The sequence below is a fragment of the Sitophilus oryzae genome, unplaced genomic scaffold, assembly GCF_002938485.1.
Source record: "Sitophilus oryzae breed Bouriz unplaced genomic scaffold, Soryzae_2.0 scaffold_1536_pilon_pilon, whole genome shotgun sequence".
NCBI classification, from domain to species: Eukaryota; Metazoa; Arthropoda; class Insecta; order Coleoptera; family Curculionidae; genus Sitophilus; species Sitophilus oryzae.
Genome location: NW_022146210.1, coordinates 397,637 through 425,471, shown reverse-complemented (window position 1 = coordinate 425,471; position 27,835 = coordinate 397,637). Strand labels below are relative to the sequence as shown.

Below are 27,835 nucleotides of genomic sequence, written 5' to 3'. Positions count from 1 at the left end.
GATATTTTAATACAAATTTTGTTAAAGTGAATTAAATTATTACGTGTAAAAAAACATTTGTTGCACGTAAAAAACTATTTTTATTATTTTACGCGAATAAAACTGTCACACGTAAAAAAATATTTTTTTACGCGTATAAAACTATTTGTTACTTGTAGAAAACTATTTTTTACGCGTATAAAACTATTTGTTACTGGTAGTTACGTGCAAAAAAAACTTATTGTTTCTGGTAAAAAACCTTTTGTTGCGCAAAAAAAATATTTTTTACGTGTAAAAAACTACTTGTTACACGTAAAAAACGATTTTTTACGCGTCAAAAACTATTTGATTCTGTTAAAAAAACCATTTACGTAGAAAAAAAAAACTTTTTACGCATTAGAAAACAATTTTTTACGCGTAAGAAAATATTCCTTTAATTTATTACTTTATCAACATTTCAAACTGCACTTTTTCAAACATTTCCTTCAAATTTTTGAATTTAATAGAATCTTCCTAAACAGTAGATGTTCTTTATAAAAAATATTTTTAGATAATACCCTAAAATGAAAAAAAAAATGCATACTATTTAATTTATTTTTATTGTATTATTAAATATAACGCTATGACGGGGTCTCATCTTAGAAAGCGCTAAAGACGCTACAGAAAACAAAACTGATTTGTTTTAATTTGCGTTTTTTGCTAGATACGCTGAACGCTACACGCTTTTGGTGTGGCCACTCCTATATAATCCTGTTATTTTGTTTTAGTCGCTAAAGACGCTTCACGCTAAAAACGCAAAAAACGCTTTCTGTGTGGCCGTGGGTTCGACCTAACTTTAAGGTCCACCAACAGCCAAATCTTTACTATTTTGAGTCCCTCCATTCTGACGAACTCAATCCGAAATGATAACAAAAATTTCCTTTATTTTTGAATTTTGATTAGGCGACAAAAAGTTTAGTATTCCTTGCTTGTTTATATTGCATTTCAAATGTCAAAAATGTTCATTTTTGTATGCAATAAAATGTAGTTTTATTTTTACAACAGTACCTACAATCAGATAAAATTTGGTAAAATAAGGGCGGTATTTCTGTTTTTTTAAAAAAGAGTACCGCTGAATAGCGGTATTCGTTATATATTTAGCAAAATCCCCCGTACTTTATTTACCTCGTTGTTCGGTGGTATTCATGTTAATAAATATGTAAAACCGTCTAACGGCGTTCTTCCTTTCATCCATTGTCTATATCGCCGGCGGTAATTTAGCCAGTTTGTTTCTTTAATAAACGCGATGCTGCGCTTTAAAGTGTAAAGACTAGTAAATTGCCATTTTGTAATGTGTTAAATGTGATTTTATAACTCCTCATGAGCTGGCCTATTTTTCAATGATTTTTCTACGGGAAATGCCCAAAATGACGAAATAAATCCTTTAGCATCTCGTTCTCTTTTGCAAAACGCAGTAAAGGAAGAAATACAATTACCTATAAAATGATTGGCCTTCCCTAAAATCGCCAAATCTACATGCGGATTCGAATAAGGAAGCTTTGTTACAATTATTTTCATTCTTTTTAAGGCGGATTGTAAATCTTCAATCATATGGTTATTATCAGACGCAACAAATACGCTTTTAATAGTTTTATGATTATATTCATTAGTAGGACTGTTATTGATCATTTTAATTGTTCTTTTTAGCTGTCTTAATATAATTTCCTTTGACGGGAGACACATTTCTGGAGTAGCTTTTCCTTTCTCGTTTCTATAACCAAGGCACTGTGGAGCGGAGAAAAGATTTGGACTTTCGGGAATATGCTTACAAGCGCGTACCCAATCAATACCGTTTCTTAGATGGATTCCAATAAAAGCACCTTTCGACATATTCGTTTTGATGAATTCGTCCGCTTGTTGATCTATCTCATCTGACCATTCTAGATACTTCTGCAAGTCTCTGTTCTCCAAAGACACAGGAAAACTGGCCGGGCTTCCTAAAAATAAACCCCGTTAAACCACCTTTAGAAAGTAATTTAGTTAAAACAAGCTGACAAAGAAAACAAAAACAGAAAATAGATAAAACCATTATTAAACATCTAAATAAATAATATACAGGGTGGGCCACTGAAAACTTACAATGCCTAAAATTTTTAAACAAAAAAAAAGATATCAAAAAAATAAAAAATACCGTTTCTATAATATCGAGGGGGAATACATATGACGTATTTTTTGAACCACCCCGACCTACCCCTTAGGAGGCATTCCTACTCACTTGAAAATCTTAAATGGCAACACCCCACTTGGGGCGCCTTTTTGGAAAGCCCACGGAAAATACTAAACGATGATCATAAAGTTTTTAGGGTGAAATTGAAAAACTACCCCTTACACGAAAAATTAGGTCGACATGAATGAAAATAGTGATTTTTTTCAGCATAGGTTACAAATTAGGACCCAGCTAAATGAGGCAAATGAGTTATTTTTCAAACCACCCCGACCCACCCCTACGTACCACCCCCTCACTTCTAATCTCAAGATAGCGATATCCCACATCAGATGTATAACCCATACAGACTTCAACTTAATTACTGGTAAGTAGTGATAAGAAATGTAGGTGTGACAATTATTTGAAAGAAATTTAAAATGATAATTTAACAATTGCTCAAAATGACAGCCGTTTTGATCCATACAAAAATACAAACGATTTCAAATTCTTCTCTCACTTTTTGGAAAGTCTCTCTCGGAATATTTCGACATGGTTCAGTTATCCTCTGCCGCAATTCTTGTAACGAACCTGGTTTTGTCTTGTAGACTATGAATTTAGTCCCCAAAAGAAAAAGTCTAAAAGAGTGAGATCAGGTGACCTTGGCGGCCACGCGATTGGACCCCGTCTGCCTTGGATAATATCTATCCTAACCTAACCTAACCACCGCCTTGTGACAATAGAATAATGTCATAGAGGGGCTTCATCTTGCTGAAAGTGTATGAGGTCTTCATTAAGAGTTAAATTTCCTTCCAAATCTCTTTGATTTTCAACCTCATTTACAATGGCTGGCTCTATCAAATTGTTCAGCATTTCCACATAAGCACCACCAGTCAAATTTCCGTCGATGAAAAATGGACCTATAATTTTATCGCCTAGTATTCCGCACCAAACATTGAGCTTTTGGGGATGTTGGGTGTGTCCTTCAACAACAATATGCGGATTCTCATCGCTCCACCATCTTTAGTTCTGCTTATTCACGTTTCCGTTTAAAAAAAAGAGCACTCATCACTAAAACAAATATTTTTAGTGAGTGAAGGTTCCCTTCGAATTTCCTCCGTCATTAGTACACAGAACTGAATCCTTCTATCTGGATCGTCGTCGCTAAGTTCCTGCAGAATCTTCATTTTGTAGGGATGGAATTTGTGCATTTTCAATACTCTTCTGACACATATTCGAGGTATACCTGTGATTGATGCCAACTGGCGTGTTGATGCTTCTGGATTGACCGATACCTGAATAATTTCCATCTGCATTTCTTCATTTAGTACTCTGGGCCCTGTCCTTTTTTTTATTTTTGACCGATCCAGTTTCTTGAAACTTTAGAAGCAAATTTCTAACATAAACGTGACTTTCGTTTTTGTCCTGATGTCTCTAATTGAAAGCACGGGCCGTTCTCAAATAGCACATACCTTCAGCACCATAAAGAAAAACTATTTGATTTCTTTCTTCCACATTATAAACCATTTTTCTTTCAAATAAGCGAATCAAATAAAGGTCTAAAATACCACCAAATTTGCAAACGATTAAAAATCGATAGAAGACAGTGCAAAAACGCAAAGATATGCCGTTTTAAGATTCCTGTTTGTTAAAAGTAATAGATGATAAGGAAGAATTTGCGTTATCGCAAAATTAGGCTGAACGATTAGTAAAACATCTTTATGTTGCCTTTTTTATAATCTACATTTTTTATTTTTAGCTTCAAAATGACAATGGTTTCAAAATGGCATTGATGAGATTAGAAGTGAAGGGGTGGCACCTAGAGGTGGGTCGGGGTGGTTTGAAAAATACATCATTTGCCTCATTTAGCTGAGTCCCAATTTGTAACTTATGCTGAAAAAATCACTTTTTTCATTAATATCCACCTAATTTTTCGTGTAAGGGGTAGTTTTTCAATTTCATATTTATTCCCTCTCGATATTATAGAAACGGTATTTTTTATTTTTTTGATATCTTTTTTGGTTTAAAAATTATAGCATATATGTATAAAAGTTTATGATATTTTTTACAAAAAAAGGCATTTATTATAAGAGTTAAATATATTTAAAATCTTTAGTTTTTAAGATATTTCAATATATTTAAATTTGCATGATATTTTTAAAAATTTATGATATTTTTTACAAAAAAAGGCATTTATTATAAGAGTTAAATATATTTAAAATCTTTAGTTTTTAAGATATTTCAATATATTTAAATTTGCATATTTTTAAAAATTTATGATATTTTTTACAAAAAAAGGCATTTATTATAAGAGTTAAATATATTTAAAAACTTTAGTTTTTAAGATATTTCAATATATTTAAATTTGCATGATATTTTTAAAAATTTATGATATTTTTTACAAAAAAAGGCATTTATTATAAGAGTTAAATATGTTTAAAATCTTCAGTTTTTAAGATATTTCAATATATTTAAATTTGCATGATATATTTAAAAATTTATGATATTTTTTACAAAAAAAGGCATTTATTATAAGAGTTAAATATATTTAAAATCTTTAGTTTTTAAGATATTTCAATATATTTAAATTTGCATGATATTTTATAAAATTTATGATATTTTTTACAAAAAAAGGCATTTATTATAAGAGCTAAATATGTTTAAAATCTTTGTTTTTTAAGATATTTCAATATATTTAAATTTGCATGATATATTTAAAAATTTATGATATTTTTTACAAAAAAAGGCATTTATTATAAGAGTTAAATATATTTAAAATCTTTAGTTTTTAAGATATTTCAATATATTTAAATTTGCATGATATTTTTAAAAATTTATGATATTTTTTACAAAAAAAGGCATTTATTATAAGAGTTAAATATATTTAAAATCTTTAGTTTTTAAGATATTTCAATATATTTAAATTTGCATGATATTTTTAAAAATTTATGATATTTTTTACAAAAAAAGGCATTTATTATAAGAGTTAAATATATTTAAAATCTTTAGTTTTTAAGATATTTCAATATATTTAAATTTGCATGATATTTTTAAATATTTATGATATTTTTTACAAAAAAAGGCATTTATTATAAGAGTTAAATATGTTTAAAATCTTTAGTTTTTAAGATATTTTAATATATTTAAATTTGCATGCTACAATATAATGGATTATTTACACCCTGTACATTACTTTTCATAATTAATTCTTACGCTGAGTTTAAAGGTAGAGAAATAAACTTTACTGAAAAATGGTATTGCTTCCTTAAATTTATACAGGGGTATGAAAAATTGCTGATCTATTTTAAGAAATTATTTTATATAAAAACTTCATTATTTCAAACGCAACACCCTGTATTTTTTACAATATATCAAAACAAATTCAAATGCTCTTTCAAATTATATTAGGGTTTCCTATACCTATCTAGCTCAGATTTTGAATAAAAAGCGATTTTTAAATAAAATTGCAATCAAGATGGCTGGTGTCGCCATAGCAATTTTCTAGTGACAGTAACTATCAAAGTCGACATTAGTTTATGAACATTATTATTCATAATTTATAACAGTTTACTTAAATGTACCTACAATAGTTTAATAAGTAAGTATTTATTATTTCTCAAGAAAAATAAAGGAGTATCTGCTGGCGGAACGAATTATTTAGAACTAGTGATTTTATTTTGTGAGGAAAATTGATTCTTGGCGTCAAGGGCTTATGTTCAAAAAAAATATCCAAATAGGAATCTTCCTGATAAGCGTTCCTTTGAAAAACTAATTGTTCTATTTCGCAAAGCTGGTAGTGTGGTTTATAAAAAACCTATTAGGCAGAAACCTGTCGTTGGAAGCGAAGAAAATTAATTTACCGTAATTGGCTCTTTTATAGAAAATCCATATACAGGGTTGTTCACCACACACGGAGTATTGTAGCTAAACGATGAGATTTTTACAAATTGTAAGTTTTGGGTTCGATGAAGGACTATTAGAGGTACCATTTAAAAATAATTTTACAAGATAGAGAGTGTCCCAAATAAGTAAAAAATATCAAAGTTGTATTTTTTAAATGGAACACCCTGTATATTATTACATTTTTAGTTTCTACGATTAAAATAAAGGTAAATTTGATTAAGGTTTATTATACTTAAACCTTACCGTTTTTAAAATATTTTCAATTTTGTGAAATTGCAGTAAAAATTTTAAGGCTTCATTTCTCCAAGGGTATCAAAGTTTTTAATACTAAATATTTACTGAAGTTTATTTACTGATCAGTTATTGTGTTGCAATAATAAAAATAATACTACCTTATACAGAGTGTCTAAAAATTTATATTAAATAATTACTAGCTTTAAACGGCAATAACTTGTCTAATTTAAATGGAACTTTTATATATTTACGTAAATCAGATGCACAATGTAATTGTCTATGAAATTGTAATATACCATTTTTTTACCTGCCCATCTCTTCAAGTTTTCGTATAAAATGCATTTTCTTATAATTTAGACTTCATTTATCACTATACCCATGGAATTGACATTTTAGCTTATTTTTAAAGATGTAACAAATTTTCAAAGGATACAGATACTAATATATTGTTGCTATAGTTCGCTTATTTAATTAAAATAAAAAACTGTTTAAATATTTTTTTTGTTAAAGCGGACCAATTAATATGATCCCAGTATTCAAACTACATTAATTGACTGTTTACGTTGATTAATAATAATTTTGCTCCAAATACAAAAAAATATGAATTTTGTGTGTGTATTAGGATACAGTGTGGTAAAAAAGTAACACTTTATATATTGTATTTCATTTTTGACGAATGCTTATTTTTAAAAACAGAGACGTTCATTTTCATAACTTATTATTATATTGATTTCTGAGCCAAATGCATATTTATTTAGAACAGCTTATTAATTAAAAACAATTTAAAAGTAATGTAATTAACTAAAATTTTTGGTGTGTTTTGGTCGAAAATAATGGTGGGATATTTAATTGGTATACTCTTTTACAAAAGATTTAAATAGGTTTTTTATATGCCAATGGGTTGAAATATTTACCACCTGTATATTTTGTACGAATATGGTGCTATAAAAAAAAATCTGAAATGTCAATATTCCATGGGTATATTGGATAAATGAGGTCTAAATATACTCAAGAGCACATTTCTACGAAAACTTGAAGTGATGGGTAAAAATGGTATAAGACAGGTGATGAGCAATTACATTGTGCATCTGATTCACGTATAATATAGGGGTGTTTGTTCCGATTAAAATTAAAACGTTATAGCCGTTTAAAGCTAGTAATTATTTAATATAAATTTTTTAGACACTCTGTATAAGATGTAAAATTTTATTGTGCAACACAATATCTGGATCAATAAATAATTCAGTAAATATTTAGTATTAAAAGCTTTTGATACCCTTTGAGAGGTAAGCCTTAAAATTTTTACTTCAATTTCAAAATTGAAAATATTTCAGAAACAGTAGGTTTAAGTGTGATAAACCTAAATCAAATTTTACCTTTTATTTCAATCGTAAGTATCAAAAATAGAATAATATACAGGGTGTTCCGTTTTAAAAATACAACTATAATATTTTTTACTTATTTGGGACACTTTGTATCTTGTAAAAATAATTTTAAATTGTACCTCTAATAGTCCTTCAACGAACCCAAAACTTAAAATTTGTAAAAATCTAATCGTTTAGCTAGAATACACCGTGTCGTATGTGGTGAACAACCCTGTATATAGGGTGATTCACGGCGATGGCATGTTAGACGTTTATGGTGATTTTTTTTTGAAATTTTGTTTTTTTACATAAAGGCACCTGCTCCATCTTTCTAAAATATTTTCAACACATTACAGTATTACCACATCATTTGAAAAGTGGAAGCATCTTATTTTAACACTTATTGGAACACCCAATATATTATTACATCTTTGGAAACGACTTTCATATCGCATAATTTTTCTATACTAACCTATACCTGTCTTTAATAGTTTTTAGATAAAAAATAAAACGTTTAAAATTGACAAAGATATTATGATCATGAACAGGCATTGTTAAAATAATAAATTAAACATTTTTAAAGTTGAAATTTAGGTTATAAGTCGATAGATTCGATAAACCGATTGGATATGACATAGGGAGGGCAAAAATATTATTTTTTTTTAAAACGTCATAAAATGATTAATTTTCACGACGGGATTGACAATATAAAAAAGTCATTAAAAAGCCTAGGCGTAAAAAAGCACTTTTACTTTTTTTATATATAATTACATACAAGGTCTTATTTTTAAATCTTTTTATATTATCTGTAACTGTTTAAAAATTGGGAAAAAATTGTTTAAAAAACTATTTGCGGGTGTTTTATACTGTAATTTCATAAAATTGAAAATATTTCAAAAACGGTAAGGTTTAAATATGATTAATCAAATTTACCTTTATTTCAATCGTAGAATATAAAAATAGAATAATATACAGGGTGTTTCATTTAAAAAATACAACTATAATATTTTTTACTTATTTGGGACACTCTGTATCTTGTAAAAATATTTTTAAATCGTAGCTCTAATAGCCCTTCAACGAACCCAAAACTTACAATTTGTAAAAATCTAATCGTTTAGCTACAATACTCCGTGTCGTATTGTCAAGGATGGAATTATTCGATATATAAAATAACATATTTAATATTAATATATTTCGTAAATTAATAATTCGATTGAAAGGAAGTATAAAATAATTAAAGTTCATTGGCATTTACGCAACAAAAGTAAAGTTTTAAAAATCAAAGTTATAAGCATAATTGGCAATTGCGAAAATATTTCCTTTCAATATTACAAATTTATAAAATCATCAAATCAGCACTAACGCGGTCATCGCACCGGTCATCGCACCGATAGACCAATAATGCTGATTCGATGATTCGACGTAACGAACCAATAAATACAAAAATGTCACCTGTTGGGGGAACAGTCGATAGTCGAGAATTGATGTTCGATAAGGTCGCGGTCGAGATTCCGGCATTGACGTTACACTACCCTGACACTACCCCCGAGCCAGTGATGATGTTCGTCCATAAATATAATATGTAAGTACACATTTAGTTTTATAATTATTTTATTATTCGTAGATTAATTAAATTGATTATTAAGTTAAATTGAAGTATTTATTATTTGCTCTGCCCCTAGTCATAACCCACAAAATGGGGTGTGACAGTATGTGGTGAACAACCCTGTAAAAATAACAGTAATTTTATTACAAAAATAAACTAACCACTAAATGCCAACACGGGCCATTCACTGGGGGGATATCTTTCTTTCCAATTTCTTAAATCTACTTCATTACTTATGTCATAATGCAGAGGTCCATAAAACTCTGACCCCACAAAATCAACTCCATAGGTATCCCAAAATGGTCCGAATGGATTTCCTTCTTTAGCGTTACAACTATTACCATTACCTACAAGTAATATACAGATTATTTTTAAATGTCATGTACAAACTAAAGGGGGAGTTTTTTTAGGGTTATTTTAAGACCACATTTCAAATAACTTCAAAACTTATCCGCCTAAAATAACTTCAAAACCGGTCCGCATTATAAGGTTACTAAAAATATTCCGTTTATTCTGTTTCATATATCATTCTGGTCATCGTAAAAGCGTTGTCCGGAATTTAATGTCTATGAAAGTGATATGTCGTCGGTGAAATGTGATAAACTGCTAACTCCATTATTCCTAATTTTACAGGAGAGCAAAAAAACGGTACAAAATAGTAAACGCCACGAATGTTTGGGAGTGATTTATCGGTCGCTACCATGATACAAAGAATACAAGGTATGATATTGCGCAGGTTGGTCACTACGTCACAGGTGATAAACGGCACCATTGGTCAGCAATATGTCAGCAAGTTCCGCGCGCCAATTTCAAATTGTCAAAAAATTGTCAAACAGATGACACAATAAATGTGAAAATAATTTTTCAAATGTCAAGCTCGATGATTGACATAACTTTTGGGGTTATGTCCTAATTCTTCCCTATTTTAGGTCTTTTTTTATTAGTGGCAATTGAACAATATGGATATTTTTTTGTATGGTGTATGACGACACAGGTGGTATGCGCAAACTTAACGAAATTGGAGCCGCTATCGATCATACCTTGTTTTCTTTGTACCATGGGTCGCTACCATGTGAACTAATCTGTTCAAGGTCACATAAAACTTAATTCCAGTGCCGTTGTGTTTCAAGTCATCTAATAATCAATATATAATCTGTTGTAATTTGTTGTTTTAACTGTCAAAGTCTTATCAAAACTTTGAATAAGAAGACTAAGGAAGGAGCATAATGCTATCCATGTATTCATGCATGGTGGGCGGAAAAAGCGCCATAAAAGCACTCTAGGGTGGGGATCCGTGACAGTTCTGTTTGACGATTCATTTGACACATTTCAATTTGATTTGAAATTTTGTGGATTTGTCAGTCTTTACGGAGCTTATTTTATGTTATTTATTATTTATTCTACTACTGATAGTTGTATAAAGGTAGTAAATTTAGATGGAAATTGTGGCAGAACTTAAATTAACAGTGACACTATATATCGATTTATCGAAAAAGATTCTAAAAATAGTTGGTTGTGTAGCGTGCGGTAGATCTCGGCAAAAATCGAGTGAAATAATGGAACAACTTTTCGCTAGTAAGTGACTATATAATATACATACGTGTAGTAAAACCGATCATTTATGAAATTCACTTAAATTAACTAAATTATATATTTTTCTTGCATTTTAGCTTTTATTTATTACTTGTCAAAGATTAGATGTCAAAGAATTTAGATACGTTAATTTGACTTACCTGCTTCAGTAGCGTATCGGATGTTTGTGCTAATAAATACTTATTATAACTTATCTATTTTTATTAGAATTATATATTTTTATAACAATTTTAATAACTACCAACATTTATTCACAACGTAAAATAAAACAACAAATTATTGAGTCTACCCCACGTCTACCCTACATCATAGTTTTACATTTTTTAAATAAAATTAGAACGACACTGATAAACCGGAATTTAAGTCGGCCATATTTGAGGCCCATCGCGGTGTACCTAAGATTTTTGATATGCTCCTTCCTTAGTCTTCTTATTCAAAGTATCAAAACATATATTTGGTTATAAATATAAAATGGAATGTCCCATTGGTCAAACTGCAAGCACACCAATGGACTGACGCACAAAAACGAATCAATCAAAGAAACGCGATATAGTATCGTCTTTGTCAATCACGCTAACATTTTAGAATAAGTAGGAGGAGCGCAGGTAGATGATTAGACTGGGCGTTTAAAAACCTACGTCTGCGGTAAAAATTTACGTTTTTAAAGTAAAAATGATAGCGCGCGTGTCGATTCTAACTTCATCAAGCGATGAATCACTCCCAAACATTCGTGGCGTTTACATAATAAATATGAAAAAATATGCCTTTAATTACCTTATTTTTATAACACGGTTACAGTAGCCCTCTTGATTATGACCAATCTAATAAAAAATAACATAGAAACGATTGGTTTATTCTAAAATCGACAATATACCAGAATACCATAATAATACTAGGTGTATTAATATCTAATAAATAAGATATCAATGATAATGAATAAGAAACGACGCCTCAGTGAAGTCATGGTAGGCTTTGGAAAAAAGTTGCTTTTGACGTAATAGTTTAAACGTCGAAGTGTTATTAGATCAACATTTTGATAGTCTTGGCAGCGTTGTTTTCTCTTTTAAAGAAAGTTATTTTCAGAAAAACAATCAAAAGATAAGCTGCTGAGACTATCAAAATGTTGATACCCGTATAATAATATTTTGATGTTTAAACTATCCCTTTAAAAGCAAGAAACTATTTCCAAAGCCTACCATGAATTCACTGAGTCGTCGTTTCTTGTTCGCTGTCATTGATATCTTCATTATTAGATATTAATACACCTAGTATTATAGTATTCTGGTACATTGTCGATTTTTTGAATAAAATAATCTTTTTTGTCTTATTTTTTATTAGAATTGAGAATCAAGAGGGCTACTGTAATCGTGTTCTAAAAACAATGTAATTAAGGGCTTATTTTTTCGAATTTATTATAATTTTGATTAGTAGTGGGAACTATCGAATGAATACTATCGAAACATTCGATAGTTGCAATTCATTCGAATAATTCGATAGCTAGTAAGAAAACATTCGTCGAAAACTACTCGAATAAAAATTATCGAATAGATGCGTCATCTGCCTTGAAATATTGTATTCTAGTAATTCGGCAGCAAAAACCATTCATTTATACAATTCATTCATTTATCAAATTCATTTATTCGTCAGGATCGATTTTAATAAAATATAAACTGGATTTTAGTTGTCGTCCGGCGACGTAGGTTTCTTTCCTAGAAAACTGACGGCGGTCGGTGGCAATGCTATGAAAGAAGCCGGCATCTTTGATTTTTTGCGGAGTCAAATAAAGATAAGGACACATTATATTTTTTTATTGAGGTGCTAGTATTTACACAGAAAATACATTATGAAGAGCGCTGTTGCCATATATTCGTATTAGTTGGTATTAGCAAAGAATATTATTCTTTAGCATTAGTTAGTTAGGGATAGTATGTCTATATGTTTTGCAATTTTTATTAATATTCTGTTATTACACTGCAATACTTTTTATTTTGGATGTAGGAAAATGACTTTTAATATTTTTAAGCAAAGACTGGTTTAATAAATAATAATATCAGTAATAATTTGTTATACCTATTAACAACAAAATTTAAAATCATTTAATAATATAAATTTTTTTTTTAAGTAGTAGCAAAATATAAACAACAAATAGAAGTCAAAAGTATTTATATTAGATCCAATTTAAAAATAATATAGTTTCTAAATGGCAACGTTGGTTTATTAAATAATAATAATTTTGTTATATTAACAACAAATTTTAAAATCATGAAATATAAACATTTATTAATTTTCTAAGCATGCAATGTAATGGAAGGGAAATATAAATAAAAAATTAGAAATCAAAATTATTTATATTAGGTGCTTTATAATTACTATTTAAAAATTATATTTACTTTTACTGGCATTTACTTTAAAAAATAAATTAAATATTTCTTCGCAAAAAACTACATGTAAGAGAATTAACATAAACAAAATACAAACATTGCTAACCTTTTTTTTAAATTGGCACGTGTAAAACTTTCATTTTATTTTTCTCACCCCATAGTTTGAGTTCGATAACCCCATTTACTTAACAACATTACTTAAATATGATTATTAAGTTCCAACTAATTCATATTATTAAAACATCTAAAATACAAATATGTATTTTTAAAATTAATTGTAAGTTCATCTCATCTCTGTTAAAAATTGCTACTTCGCCTAAAAATTTCCCTTTAAAAAAATGCAATCTAACCTAACCATAATATACCATATAAAATGAAATAATTGAAAGATCGGGCTACGGAAAATCACACAAATTTTCGGAAAAATTTGTGTGATGACCACTTCGCACACAATCGTCAATTAAAAAAAACTACTATTTTAGTATTTTAAATATTTTAATAAACGCAAAAATTGCATAGTATTTACAAGGCGAAGTTATAAAAACTTGGAAGAACTAATAATGCACTGACGCACACAAAAATCAAACGAATACTAAATTTCATTTATCAAAAGAATTCGATAGTCAACGATAACCATTAATTTAGTCGCACGGCGAGGTTGTCACATATGCTTTAGTATACAAATGAATGAATGATTTTATTCGAATAAAACCATTCGATAGTTGAAATCATTCATTCAGTAATCATTCGATAGTCTAATTCATTCGATAGTTCCCATCGCTAATTTTGATAATATCTTTGGTTTGAAAGAGGATATCAAGATGCGGTTTTCGCTGACTTTTTAAGCTTTTATTACTCTTTACCATCAGCTAAAATTACATAGACTATCGGATTTAATTTTTTTGAAAAAACACGCAATGTTTGTTAAATAGTAAGTCCGCGCCCCCCCCCCCCTTTATGAGGTATGGTATAATATAGAGTAAGAAACGCTCTTTTATACGAGCCCTTGCTTGTTGAATTCCGTTTATCCAGTCCAAAGACATTATAAAGATAGACCGAACATCTCATTCATAAATACTCGTTGGTAGTGTATCAAACATTCCAATGTGTCAAACAAGGACAGAAGAGACAGAGAAGTCTAAAATTTCCGACCCCGGCAACTAGGAGCATTTCGATTGTTCTAATGGCCAGTGGCGTATCGTTTTTGGAAAGCATTTAATTAGTAAAGTAAAATAAATTAATTAGTAAAATTTATACTCCATATTAATATACTACATTAACACTTTTTTGTCAGATGAGTTTTGTTATAAGGTCTAATATAATAATATGATTAATATCCCACATATACCTATGTTGAAACGTTAGTAGGTGGTTTTCGAAAATCGCTCCAACGTCGATTTTCAATTTAAACTTTCAGTTACTTCTATATAAACTTTCAGTTACTTTTGAATATACACAGGGTGACTCAGGCTTCCGAAACAGTTCTATATTAGGTTTGTGGTTGGTGACATTTCTTTAATTTTTTTTTTCAGAATATGGAGGCAATGGTAAAGCACATTTTAGACATTTTTGTAAACATAGGTGACCGGAACATATTTTCAAACTAAAGTTGTAGATTTGCCATTAAATTTCCATTCCAGAAATACCTAGGGTTGCTACCTGTCCTTTTTTGGAATAACTTGTCCTTTGATTTGACTTTTTTTGACTTAAAAAGTCATTTTTATTTTCGTATTTTCCCTGAGAAAATTACCTACAGCAAACAGAAATATTCTTTTCGTCCAAATTTAATTAGAGATGTTATAAAACTTATAAATAAATTTTTCTTGTTTAGAATAGGCAACATTATTTAGAACTTCCCGTTTAATCTGAAATGATAGTTTAGGTTTTAGTTTTACCATTTTTGATCTTAAAAAGAACTTCAAAATTAGTAGTTAGTAACGATTTAGTTAGTTCGCAATCGATAGCTTCCTGTGAAGTGCTGTGTAATAGTTGTTTAATCTTGTATTATTAATAACTTCCTATACCTAAAATAAATATTTAATGAGAAAATTGAAAATTGATTCATTAAAAGTATCAAACCTGTGTGCTACAGTATGGGATTTCTGTCGCATAATAATGAATTACGTTTGCTTCATCTACGTTACCGTAGATGGAGCTCAAGGCTTGGTAGGGTACGTATAAATAAACAAAATACAAGAAGCAAAAAATTATTAAGGCCTAACCCCTACATATATGCTTATTCTCTGCATTAAGTTCATCAGACTGAAGGGAACAGCCATTCGACGACCGGTTTCGGAGATTTATCTCCATCGTCAGGCCGACTTTGCTGTAACCCTCAATCCGACAAACGAAAAGCATAAAAGCAGAAAATAGCATTTGAGTACAAAACGTACTACTATGGCGAGAGCAGCTAGTAGTAATAGGTAAAAAGCTTTTTTGGAGGCCTGGGTCACTCTATATATAGGTATGTATAAAACTAGTAGCCTAAGAATTATTTACAGTTCGTCCCATTCTAAAAAAAAGGTAAACACACCGTACAAATAACTCTAGGAAGAGGTATTTGTACAGTGGTAAAAAATTGTCTAAATAAGGCCGAAGTGGCAGATATAATAAAGCAATAAAATGTAAAAAAGGTCGGGTAACACCTTTGTTTATTTGTTGAGCAAAATTCCTTTAGAATATCATATATAATGACAAGAAATGACGCAATTTTAAGAAAAAAATGTCACTTTCTGGCTGATAATAAAATTTCAAATGCAACGTTTATATTCAAATTTGTTATGATCTACAACAGTTAGGTAGTCATTGAGACGAATTATAATTCAATTACTGGCTACTACGTTCTTGTTTTAATAGATTAATTACAAATATAATTAAAAATTATTTTGATTGGGAGAGGCTCCTTTGTGGGACGCCTATGTACAATGACGAAAACAATACATTCACCTGTGAAAAGACAAATTCGGGTAATTTGAGCTTATTTTTCCACACACTTCACACTGTCGTACCATACTGAATTCGCAGATTCAAAAGTGCGTTAAACAAAAACAAAAACCACCGAAAAACACTGAAAAGTTCACTTTCGTCTTGATTCCGACTTCAAACACACCGCAAGCTAAACGTAGTACGCTATAACGGATAACGGACCAAGGGCCGTCGCGAGGGGTGGTGAGACGGACGGCTTATTTCATTCTGGAAGACTAGCAGCGACGTTGCCAATAGTTCTAGACGTTTCAGCACATTAAACAGTAAACATGTCCTTTAATAGTAACGCATATATCCTCTGGTTAATAACATATTATTACGCATGCTTCTTTAAAAATAAACTATTAATTTAATTAAGAAATTGAGATTTATTGATATCCGGTAAAGGTTTTAAAGTCACCTTTTCTGCAAATCAAACTGAGGAGATGCGGCAATGTCGGCAACTGAGGAGAGACGCAAATTTGAGATGCGGCAATGTCGCCTTCTCTATCTCAGTTGGTTTTTACAGTACGTAGTCAACCTCCGATTGTTTGATCGGGTTAAAATGTCTAAATGTCTCTGTTCTTACTAAATCTATGATCCAGTCCGAAGTTATTAATATTTAAATAAAAACAGATCAAACCTTCCCCCACCACTTTATTTTGGCAGATAGGAGAAAATGGTTCTAACAAAAAATATTCAAAATTTTCTGAAGATTATTAAGCTATTATCGAGGCTATTATTTATATTACTAGTTATCTAGGCAAAATGGTGTAAAAACTCCATTTTCTTAAAAGTAAAAGTGTTTTGGTGTATTGTGGTGATTTAGTGTAATTTTATTTTGCTGTGTAACACCAAAGCTTCCAACCCTCAACTGTAATCCATTTTCTTATTTTTTATAGCAGTTGCGCCCTCTAGTGGCAGTTCTACAAACTCGAAAATAATTTCCAGCAATTTCTCATGTCCTCTTTAGTTATAAATATTTTTTCCGCAAGCTCTACGACTAATACTTTCCGAGATACAGCCGAGAGCTATTCTTAGTGGGACATCCTGTATAATAGGGTGCACCAAAAAAACATTTTTGGTAATTATTGGGAAAACTGGAAATCGTCCGATTTTCACCAAAATTGGTATATACGCTATTTTGAGGTCGTAGATTACGAATCTGAACTCTTTTCTTGGCGGTCTCTTACCGTTTTTCAGAAAAACGGAAAATTATTTCAACATTGAATTTTTCCTTATTTCGGCCCTATAAAGTAATAATTTCACTATATTTTCATTATATTATAGTTTATCTAAAAGCCACACTTGATTGGAGAAAAATGTCCAAAATTTTACTGAAAAACACTTTTCTTAACAAAATAACAAAGAAAATTGAGACCGGATGGAAGTTTGACATTTCATATATCCTTCTTTCTCTCTCCTATGTAATGAGAGAGACAAATATATTCTAGACTTAATCTAGAAATTTGAAAATTTACAATGTTGCCATATCTTACAAAGTTATATATATATATACAAGGTTGTTCACCACATACGACACGGAGTATTGTAGCTAAACGATGAGATTTTTACAAATTGTAAGTTTTGGGTTCGATGAAGGACTATTAGAGGTACAATTTAAATATAATTTTACAAGATACAGAGTGTCCCAAATAAGTAAAAAATATCAAAGTTGTATTTTTTTAAATGGAACACCCTGTATATTATTTTATTTTTAGTTTCTACGATTAAAATAAAGGTAAATTTGATTAAGGTTTATTATACTTAAACCTTACCGTTTTTGAAATATTTTCAATTTTGTGAAATTACAGTAAAAATTTTAAGGCTTCATTTCTCCAAGGGTATCAAAGTTTTTAATACTAAATATTTACTGAAGTTTATTTATTGATCAGTTATTTTGTTGCAATAATAAAAATTATACTACCTTATACAGAGTGCCTAAAAATTTATTTTAAATAATTATTAGCTTCAAATGGCAATAACTTGTTTCATTTAAACGGAACACCTTGTATATTTTACGAGAATCAGATGCACAATTTAATTGTCTATCAAATTATATTATACCATTTTTTACCTATCTTTTTAAGTTTCCATAGAAAATGCATTTTCTTGTAATTTAGAACTTATTTATCAATATACCCATGGAATATTGACATTTTAGATTATTTTTAAAGATGTACCAAATTTTTAAAGAGTACAGATACTAATATTGTCGATACAATTTGTTTATTTTATTAAAAAATAAAAAAAACTGTTTAAATATTTGTTAAAGGGGACCAATTAATATGATTCCAGTATTCAAACTACATTAACTGACTGTTTGCGTTGATTAATAATAATTGCTCCAAATACTAAAAAACTGAATTTTGTATGGGTATTAGACAGTGTGATAGAAAGAAATACCTTAAAAATGATATTTCATTTTTTAATAAATACTTATTTATAACAGAGACTTTAATTTTGATAACTTATTATTATATTGATTTCTGACTCAAATCCACATTTATTTAGAATAATTTATTAACGAACACAATTAAGTATGTAATTAATTAGTATATGGGTGGAAATAATGGTGTTATATTTAATTAATGGTATACTCTTTTATAAAGATTTAAATAGTTTTCTTTTTGTATACATTAATGGGCTAGTAATATTATCGTTTTGCTAAAAACGATAATATTACTAGCCTGTACATTTTGTACATTTGTTGCTTTAAAACAATCTAAAATGTCAATATTCCATGGGTATATTGATAAATAGGGTCTAAATTATAAGAAAATGCATTTTCTACGAAAACTTGAAGAAATAGGTAAAAATGGTATAATACAATTTGATAGACAATTAAATTCTGCATCTGATTCTTCTAAAATATACAGGGCGTTCCATTTAAATTAAAGAAGTTATTGGCGTTTAAAGCTAGAAATTATTTAAAATAAATTTTTAGACACTCTGTATAAGGTAGTATTATTTTTATTATTGCAACACAATAACTGATCAATAAATAAACTTCAGTAAATATTTAGTATTAAAAACTTTGATACCCTTGGAGAAATGAAGCCTTAAAATTTTTACTGCAATTTCCCAAAGTTGAAAATATTTCAAAACGGTAAGGTTTAAGTATAATAAACCCTAATCAAATTTTACCTTTATTTTAATCGTAGAAACTAAAATGTAATAATATACAGGGTGTTCCATTTAAAAAAATACAACTTTGATATTTTTTACTTATTTGGGACACTCTGTATCTTGTCAAATTATTTTTAAATTGTACCTCTAATAGTCCTTCATCGAACCCAAAACTTGAAATTTGTAAAAATATAATCGTTTAGCTACAATACTCCGTGTCGTATGTGGTGAACAACCCTGTATATAACTGTTTTTTGTTTTTTTGTATATATACATATATACTCATATCCACAAAGTTACGCGGAAGAGTTTTGATTGCATTGGTTTCAACTTCTATGCGGACGGGGTTAATCTTTTTTTTTTGTTATATTTATAACCACGAAGTTGCACGAAAGAATTTCGATTGCATTGGTTACAACTTCCATACGGAGGGTGTTAATCTTTTGTTGTTATATTATATCAAAAAAAGATTAACCTCCACCGCAAAGAAGTTATATAAAGACTATTTATAACCACGAAGTTGCATGAAAGAGTTTTGATTGCATTGGTTTCAACTTCTTTGCGGAGGGGGTTAATCTTTTTTGATATAATATAACAACAAAAGATTAACACCCTCCGCATGGAAGTTGTAACCAATGCAATCAAAACTCTTTCGTGCAACTTCGTGGTTATAAATAGTCAGATCTCGTTGGTAAAAGCAGTTATGGGAAGGAGCCGTTCTTCTGGCGACCGCCTTTCGTAATCCCAGAATGAGCGAAAAAAACACCCTAAATTTAGGTTTAGCATTGGCAACGTTGCTTTAAATGCCAGAAACACATAACCCAACATTTTGAGATTGTTTACAAATTTATTTTAGCAAATTTTCCTCTATTATGCATAGAATCGGTTAAAAAAGTAACAGAAAATAGCAATAACATCATTGTTTATTGAATACCTAACAAAATATGTGCCAAAAAACCTTGAGAAATTAAGAAAAATTCGATGTTGAAATAATTTTCCGTTTTTTTCTGAAAAACGGCAAGAGCCCGCCAAGAAAAAAGTTCAGATTCGTAATCTACGACCTCAAAATAGGGTGTATACCAATTTTGGTGAAAATATGACGATTTTTCCCTAATAATTACCATTTTTTTTTCTTTTAATTACTCAAGTTTGAGATCTTAATATTAATATTTATACAATAGAAAATCAGGATAAGACACATCTTAATATTAATATTAAGAGCTCAAACTTCACCAGAATTTTTTTTCAATCATCATGAATAACATTTTCACAGTAAAAAAATTAAAAAATATATATATTTTTTTTTTGGTGCCACCCTAGTGTACAATCTAAAAGCTCTATAGCTAACTGGTCTTACCTCTAGCCATATAGCAAAACGCTACTCGTTGTTCTGGTAACCACTCATATGGTGCAATTTCCTTCATAAATAATTCCATGGTGGCAACTTTATGGTATTTACTTAATGGCTCAACTTTAAAATATTTATCAAAAGGCACCTGGATGGACTTTCGTTCACCGTACCTATATTCAATCCAAGCTGGTAAAACCAGTGTTCGATTTAACTTCTTTGCAAATGATAAAGCACCCAAAAAGTGATCTGCTTGATTACCAAATCTACCTAAAATCCAAAGATAAATGAAACAAACATAAGATCCATAAGATAATAAGTCTGTGTAACAAAATTATCCGTGACAGTGACAGTTGTGTCTGTCATTTTCTATCATTTTTTGAATGTTGCCTGCTTTGGTTGTCTGCCAAAAGCTTCTCTGGCTTATTGGGTAGACTGTAGTCATATTAAAACCTTTTATTATATGGTAATATCCTCATACCGCTCACTACCAGGCCATGTAAAAAAATAAAAGTACAAAACAATTAAGAAACGCAGTAATATATGTATGTAAAACAAAAAAATATTAAACTAATTGATTTTGGAAAATTTTAACTTTAATGAATATGTGAAATAATCTTCTAAATGTGTAATGTTTAATAGATATTTCAAAATGAAAAACTAAAAATGTTTATTTTATTATGTATTATGTAAATGTTTGTAAATGTATATGTAAATATAATGTAAAAAGTATTATAAGCTCAGTACAATAAGATGTAGTGAATAAACAAAAGCAAGTTTTTTCTCAAGCACATGAAATTTCTTCTCTTCCCACTTACAAGATCGCCATAACGATGCGCTCCTAGACTTGTAAGTACCGACCCAAGACTTTTCTTGCCGAAGTGGTATATTCAAGAGCATTACTTTTTCTTTCGCAGCGTTGCTTATGTTCCATTGTTTTGTACTTTTGATGGCAATAATAAAAGTATTATTATTATAACAGTTAGGACAATAACTTACCCATACATGGACAATACAAAATATACCCTAATGGATCCATATCAATACAAATAATTCCATTTAATAAAAGTAATGTTAACAATATTACGTTAAAAATCATTATTACAGAATCCCACCTTTTGTCCTATGTCCTATTAATAAAGACTAATAAGCTAAAGAAGGTAATAGAACCTAAAGCTATTATATATTTAAAAATGCAAGTTTGTATAATAATAGGAGTTATACTCAACGACTTTTGTTTAAAACCATTTTAAAACACTAAACACAGGTTAAAAAACAAAAACAGTACTATAAGAACCACAGATCATAAAGTATACCTTTGGTGTTACTTTATGCCACAGATAACAGAACTAATTATAAGAACCCATAGAACGAAAATGCGTAAAAACAAAAAAAGGATTAAGTGAAGAATTTGGAAGAATCACACTGACAGAAATTTACTCAGCCCTACTACATCTTTATCTATGGTAAGGTTTAATTTAAGCTTTTTCGATGTTTAATTAAAACTATTCACCTAAAAATGTACTTTTTTACATAAGACAATTTTAGATTTTTGAAGGTAGTTCCCGATTCCCGGTAGTTCCTATGAACTATCAGCCATAAGCCATCTCTATTATGAATGAATCGAGAATCTGTGGTTTAAATTTTATTTTACAAAGCAAGTCTGTGGAATGTTGGAATTTAGAATGACATAATGACATAATCAGAAATTTTTGAAAAATAATAAATTTTTTGGTGATGTCGAAATCAGTAAATATGTGGAAGAGCCTTTTGTCCAAAAATAGAAGTACCACTGGTGTGGTAGCTAGATGTATGTCTGATTGGGTCCCACAAGAAAAAGTTACTCATACGGGGCAGGTATTATATTTATTTTATGAAAAACAAAATCAATTTCCAACTTGAAAATTTCTAGAAATGGGAAGCAAATGATTATAGATTAGCACGATTCGTGGATAGGCCGAAGCATGTAAATCCAAATTTTGCAATTAATCTTATAGCAGAAGTTCCTCCAAAGGCATGTAAAGAACGAGTAGTGTGGTGTGATGGTGGCAGTGGTCCAGAGGGTCATCCAAAAGTCTATATAAATTTGGTAAGTAATTCTTTCAGAATATCAATATCAGTCATATGGTTCTTAAATACCAATTTTAGTAATTCTATAAGGAGGTTATTTTCAGCTAATGTAGTGTATAGGGTGTTCCATTTTCGTATACTTTACTTTACAGGATTTCTCTTTTATAAGCAGAGGAACAAAGATGCGATTTTCGCATTACTATGCTACTTTTTATGAAACTAAAGATGCTGTACACAGATTTGTTTCTGTTTTATTTCGAAAATAACAGCTCACATTGAAAAACTGTTTATGTCACTGGATTCTATGTGATAAACTCTACAGAACTCACTTTTCATCTTTTTGATAAGTTAACCAAGATACGAAGAGGATAAAAAATGCAGCACTTTAAAATTCGCCCTCTATTTCAGGAACTAGAAGGCTAGCACCTTTAGTTTTATAAAAAAGTAACACAGTGATGTGAAAACCATACTCGTAAACGAGAAACCCCATAAAACATGCGGTAATGGGACACCCTGTTCTATATTTCTTAATAGTTAAATGATCAATATTTATTTTTAGGACAAACCAGGAAACCATTCTTGTGGATATTGTGGATTACGATTTTATAAAGAAGATCATCATTAACAAATTGTTACTGAATATGTAGATAAGAATTATAATTAGCGTAAATATATATTAAAAGTAAATTAACATTAAAGTTTATTGATTATTTTAAGCACTACTTATCTATTACATTAATAATAAGTACTACTAATCTGTTACATTGTTGAATACTATCAACATAGGCTAAACACAAGTTAAATTTTGGCCATTCTTCATTCTCATACCTCTTTGTCTTATTGTCTTGTCTATTTTGCAACCTATTACTTATCGTCAGTGAGACATGTTAACTTGCTAACTCCATTTTTGACTTTAATTAAATAATACGTTTAATATATAATTTTAAGTTAAATTTGTAACAAAATATGAGTTTTATTGTTCCAAGTTCCAAAACAAATATTGTTATCCCTTTATCATATTTATGCATGAATATACTTGCTACATGTGTACATATTTTTTGTACCGTTTCTTTACTCTCCTGTAAAGTTAGTAATAATGGAGTTTAGCAGTTTAACACATTTCACTGACAATTATATTTCAAGTTTTTCAATAATAAATACCAACTTCTTTTTTAATTATTACTGTAATTAGTAAATTTTGGTATTCACAATACATGTAAAATACACAACAAAACATATATTATTCGTCCATGCAACCATGGCGTAATTACAGGGGTGCCGCCCCCCCCCCCATACTGCTGAGCGCTCCCCGAGAAATCCTGAATTATGACTCTCGGCTACGTATTAATTTTTATTTGCTTGTGATGAAAGCTTGTGATGCAGTAAAAATGACGTTTTCTAGTTTTGTCTAGTTAATATTATTTTGTTGTGTCCAAAAAATGTGTTAATTTTTATTTTTTTAGAAAATTTGTAGGTATTTAAGTAATCTACGAGAACACGGTTTGATAACCAAGTCTATGAAATTTATTGATAGAGAAATTCATGAAAACGTTTTATTCAAAAAATGTGTTTTTTAAAATTATTTTTAAAAAACAGTTTTGTTGCATGCATGAGGTGACCGTTTTATTTTTATCACACCTCCTCGAGTTTTTGAGTTACGAACTTGAAAAGACCTTTAGAAAAGCATTTAAAAGGGCTTTTCAAGCAGTTTAAAAACGGTCATATTCATTTTCTTCGAAAAATATATGTTCTTTCGCCATGATTTTACGGTTAGAGGTGGCAATTTAGTTTTCGAAAAATAAAAAATCACCTTTACAGAGTGATAACTACACCTGCGGTAATCAACAAAAAAAGAATTGTTTGTTTTTTACATATATCTCTATAGTCACTGTTAAAATTGTGATTGTCAAGAATTCGGAGGTGATACCATATTTTTATCCTCTCTTACTGCGGCCTAAGTTTGCCCATTATTCAACATATTATATAGATGCTCACTAAGAAGGAGTTAATTCGTCAAAAAATGAAATAAATTTTTTAATGTATTACTTTTTACCACACTGTTTAATACACATACAAAATTCAGTTTTTTAGTATTTGCAGCGATTATTATTAATCAACGCAAACAGTCAATTAATGTGGTTTGAATACTGGAATCATATTAACTGGTCCTTTTTAACAAATATTTAAACAGTTTTTTTTATTTTTTTAATGAAATAAACGAACTATAAAGGCAATATTAGTATGTGTACTCTTTAAAAATTTGATACATCTTTAAAAATAATCTAAAATATCAATATTCAATAGGTATATTGATAAATGAAGTCTGAATTATAAGAAAATGCATTTTCTACGAAAACTTGGAGAGATAGGTAAAAAATGGTATAATACAATTTCATAGACAATTAAATTGTGCATCTATCTCATAAAATATACAGAGTCTTCCATTTAAATTAAACAAGTTATTGCCGTTTAAAGCTAGTAATTATTTAAAATATTTTTTTAGACACTCTGTATAAGGTGTAGTATAATTATCATTGCAACGACACGAAATTCAGTAAATAGAAAAACTTCAGTACAATATTTGGTTATAAAAACTTAAATATGCCTACAGAAATGAAGCATTAAAATTATTACTGTATTTTGACAAAAACCTAAATATTTCGAAAACGGTAAGATTAAAATGCGGTAAACCCTGTGGGTAAACCTTAATCAAATTTACCTTTATTTTAATAATAGAAACGGTAGAAACTAAAAATGCAACTTTGACATTTTTTATTTATTTGGGACACTCTGTATCTTGTAAAAATATTTTTAAATTGTAGCTCTAACAGTCCTTCAACGAACCCAAGACTTACAATTTGCAAAAATCTAATCGTTTAGCTACAATACTCCGTGTCGTATGTGCTGAACAACTCTGTATTTTCTAGGATTGCGTGAAAGGAAAAAAGTTAGAAATAAAAATTGTAAAAGTTAATAAGGAAAAAACGGATCTGAGGTACCTAAAATACGTCGCACGGTTCCGGAAAGGTTGCAGAAAAAAAGAAAATTTTCAATATTTATTATACTGAAATAATATACCGTATGATCGAGAAAAAACGGCGTCAGCGATGGCTATGGAATGAAGATCGCTGTCATTTTATATGTAAATTTATATGGGAAATGTCATTGATGTTCATTTCCCAGCCAACTGGACTCCGTTTTTTTTCGATCATACGGTATTATAATAAACTAAATTCCATTTTAATAGAGGAAAAAATATTTTAGACTTATATTAAAAAAAAATAAAAAAAATAAAAATTACCTTATTTTTATTAACCACTTAAAATTAACTAAAATTTTATTAAAAATTAAAAATACGACATAATATGAACGTTGGCAACATTGTAGAAAAATTTGTAAATGGCGGGATAACGAAGATAACCGAGCGACGACGCCAAGGTGAAGCTCAAGGCCAGACACTCGTTCAGGGATGGTCAGCGGTTGAGTGGCTGAGTAAGCGACTTCCCTGAACGGTCTATTTTTAAAAACAACGGTCAGCGGCTGAGCAAAATTCTCAGCGGTCGGTCAGCGAAGTGTTTCGAATGAAAAAGGGATGTCATTCATTAAACTAAAAAAACGAAACTCGTGGAAAAAAATTGTTGAAACCAAAGCATCAATACTCCACCGAAACAACCTGTTTTCGTCCGAGCACCTAGACCTGAGTCTCTTCCTGAGTAGATATCAAACTTTACCCGTTAATGCCTTTTCTTAACAGTTTATTCATACTTATTTGACGTACACATCCTTTACCTCACAACAGCCACTATGTCCGACACATCCTTGACACATCCCTAGCTAGAACTTTTAATCCATGGTACAAGGCAAACACTTTTAATCTATAACCAAAATACCCAACAGAGGTTTGAGGTTATTTAAAATTTATTTTTTTATGGTTTCTTAGTTTTGTGGTTGCTGTTGGTGTTTGATGGTTGTTTGCTGTTATAGGTGAAATAATTCATTTTTTTCATAATATTTGAAAGTCTTTCCTACCATATATTTCCACGGTGATTTTATTATATATTTCTAAAAAGTGAAACTTTCATAATGCCCTACGCTAATCAACCATCTGTTCATATTACTGATTTAACTGATGAGAACGTTAAGTTTTATATTGAAGACACCGACTTGAGGTACATATACTTTATTGATATAGTTCTGTTGTTTTATATTATATTTTATTATTAGCGTTGCCAATAGTATTCGCCGTGTTCTTATTGCGGAAACACCAACATTGGCTATTGACTGGGTAAAATTAGAAGCAAATTCAACAGTACTCAGTGATGAATTTTTAGCTCATAGAATAGGACTTATTCCGCTTATATCTGACGAAGTGGTCCAGCGATTACAGTATCCTCGAGTAAGTAAGCTGTAACTTTTATTTCAAGTGGGGCTTTGTTGCGTACACTTTATACCAGGGTTTGGCCTTTGATTGATATATTTTATTCTGTAAACTTTGTCGATGCTGCAATTTTATCCAAAAAAATCACCCACCAGATGAAAGAGTGTCAAAAAAATAAATGAAAGTTTTTTGGAAATGGTGTTGAGTTAACAATCAAGTTAATTACAATCTGATGTTCAAAGTACAAAATACTGCAGATTGAAGTGTCAGGGCGAATAAGTGACAAAACACCTTTTTGTCCCAGTATGCAGTAAAAGTATGGAAAGTACTAGAAAATAAATTGGAAAAGGGATTGCAGAAGTTAGAATGTCAGCATACACTAGCTAGTGCTAATCTATCCCTATCATTTAGAAGTCTAATGTATTCACAAGAAATTACTTTAAATATCGGTCAATCAATATCTTACAAATGATCTATTTGGAAACAATAGAACTGTTAGATTAGTCCATTCTAAGTTAAAAAATTGTCTTGGACTGGGAAGGCAGGCAAATTGGTGTTGTTATTATTTTGATAATAATAATAAGTTTTAATTAGTATAAATACAATTCTCTACATTTTACATCTTAGATCCTATATCCATATTTCTCTATAGCTATTAAATAATTATTTACAATTTATTTTTAAATGTGTGTTGGCACTCTTTT

General features: G+C 29.7%; 3 protein-coding genes across 3 annotated transcripts in view; 2 read left to right on the top strand and 1 right to left on the bottom strand.

The window, feature by feature from the left end:
* Positions 1-741: 741 nt before the first annotated feature.
* Positions 742-22,133, bottom strand: LOC115878929 (GDP-fucose protein O-fucosyltransferase 1). Its single transcript, XM_030895542.1, has 4 exons — positions 21,683-22,133; positions 20,693-20,953; positions 9,430-9,615; positions 742-1,955 (listed from the first exon to the last, which is right to left on the bottom strand). The coding sequence occupies exons 1-4, from the start codon at positions 21,780-21,782 to the stop codon at positions 1,327-1,329; spliced, it is 1,176 nt and encodes a 391-aa protein (XP_030751402.1). The 5' UTR covers positions 21,783-22,133; the 3' UTR covers positions 742-1,326.
* A 214-nt stretch (positions 22,134-22,347) lies between these two features.
* LOC115878930 (NADH dehydrogenase [ubiquinone] iron-sulfur protein 6, mitochondrial) lies at positions 22,348-23,469 on the top strand. The gene is made up of 3 exons (XM_030895543.1): positions 22,348-22,540; positions 22,596-22,772; positions 23,313-23,469. Exons 1-3 carry the CDS (start codon positions 22,421-22,423, stop codon positions 23,376-23,378), a joined length of 363 nt encoding a protein of 120 aa, XP_030751403.1. The 5' UTR covers positions 22,348-22,420; the 3' UTR covers positions 23,379-23,469.
* Positions 23,470-26,626: 3,157 nt separating this feature from the next.
* Positions 26,627-27,835, top strand: part of LOC115878889 (DNA-directed RNA polymerase II subunit RPB3) — a 30,257-nt gene continuing 29,048 nt past the window's right edge. Inside the window, exons 1-2 of the mRNA XM_030895497.1 lie at positions 26,627-26,922; positions 26,978-27,149. Coding sequence (XP_030751357.1) covers positions 26,837-26,922; positions 26,978-27,149 — 258 coding nt within the window. The 5' untranslated portion in view covers positions 26,627-26,836. The remainder of the gene's footprint in view (positions 26,923-26,977; positions 27,150-27,835) is intronic.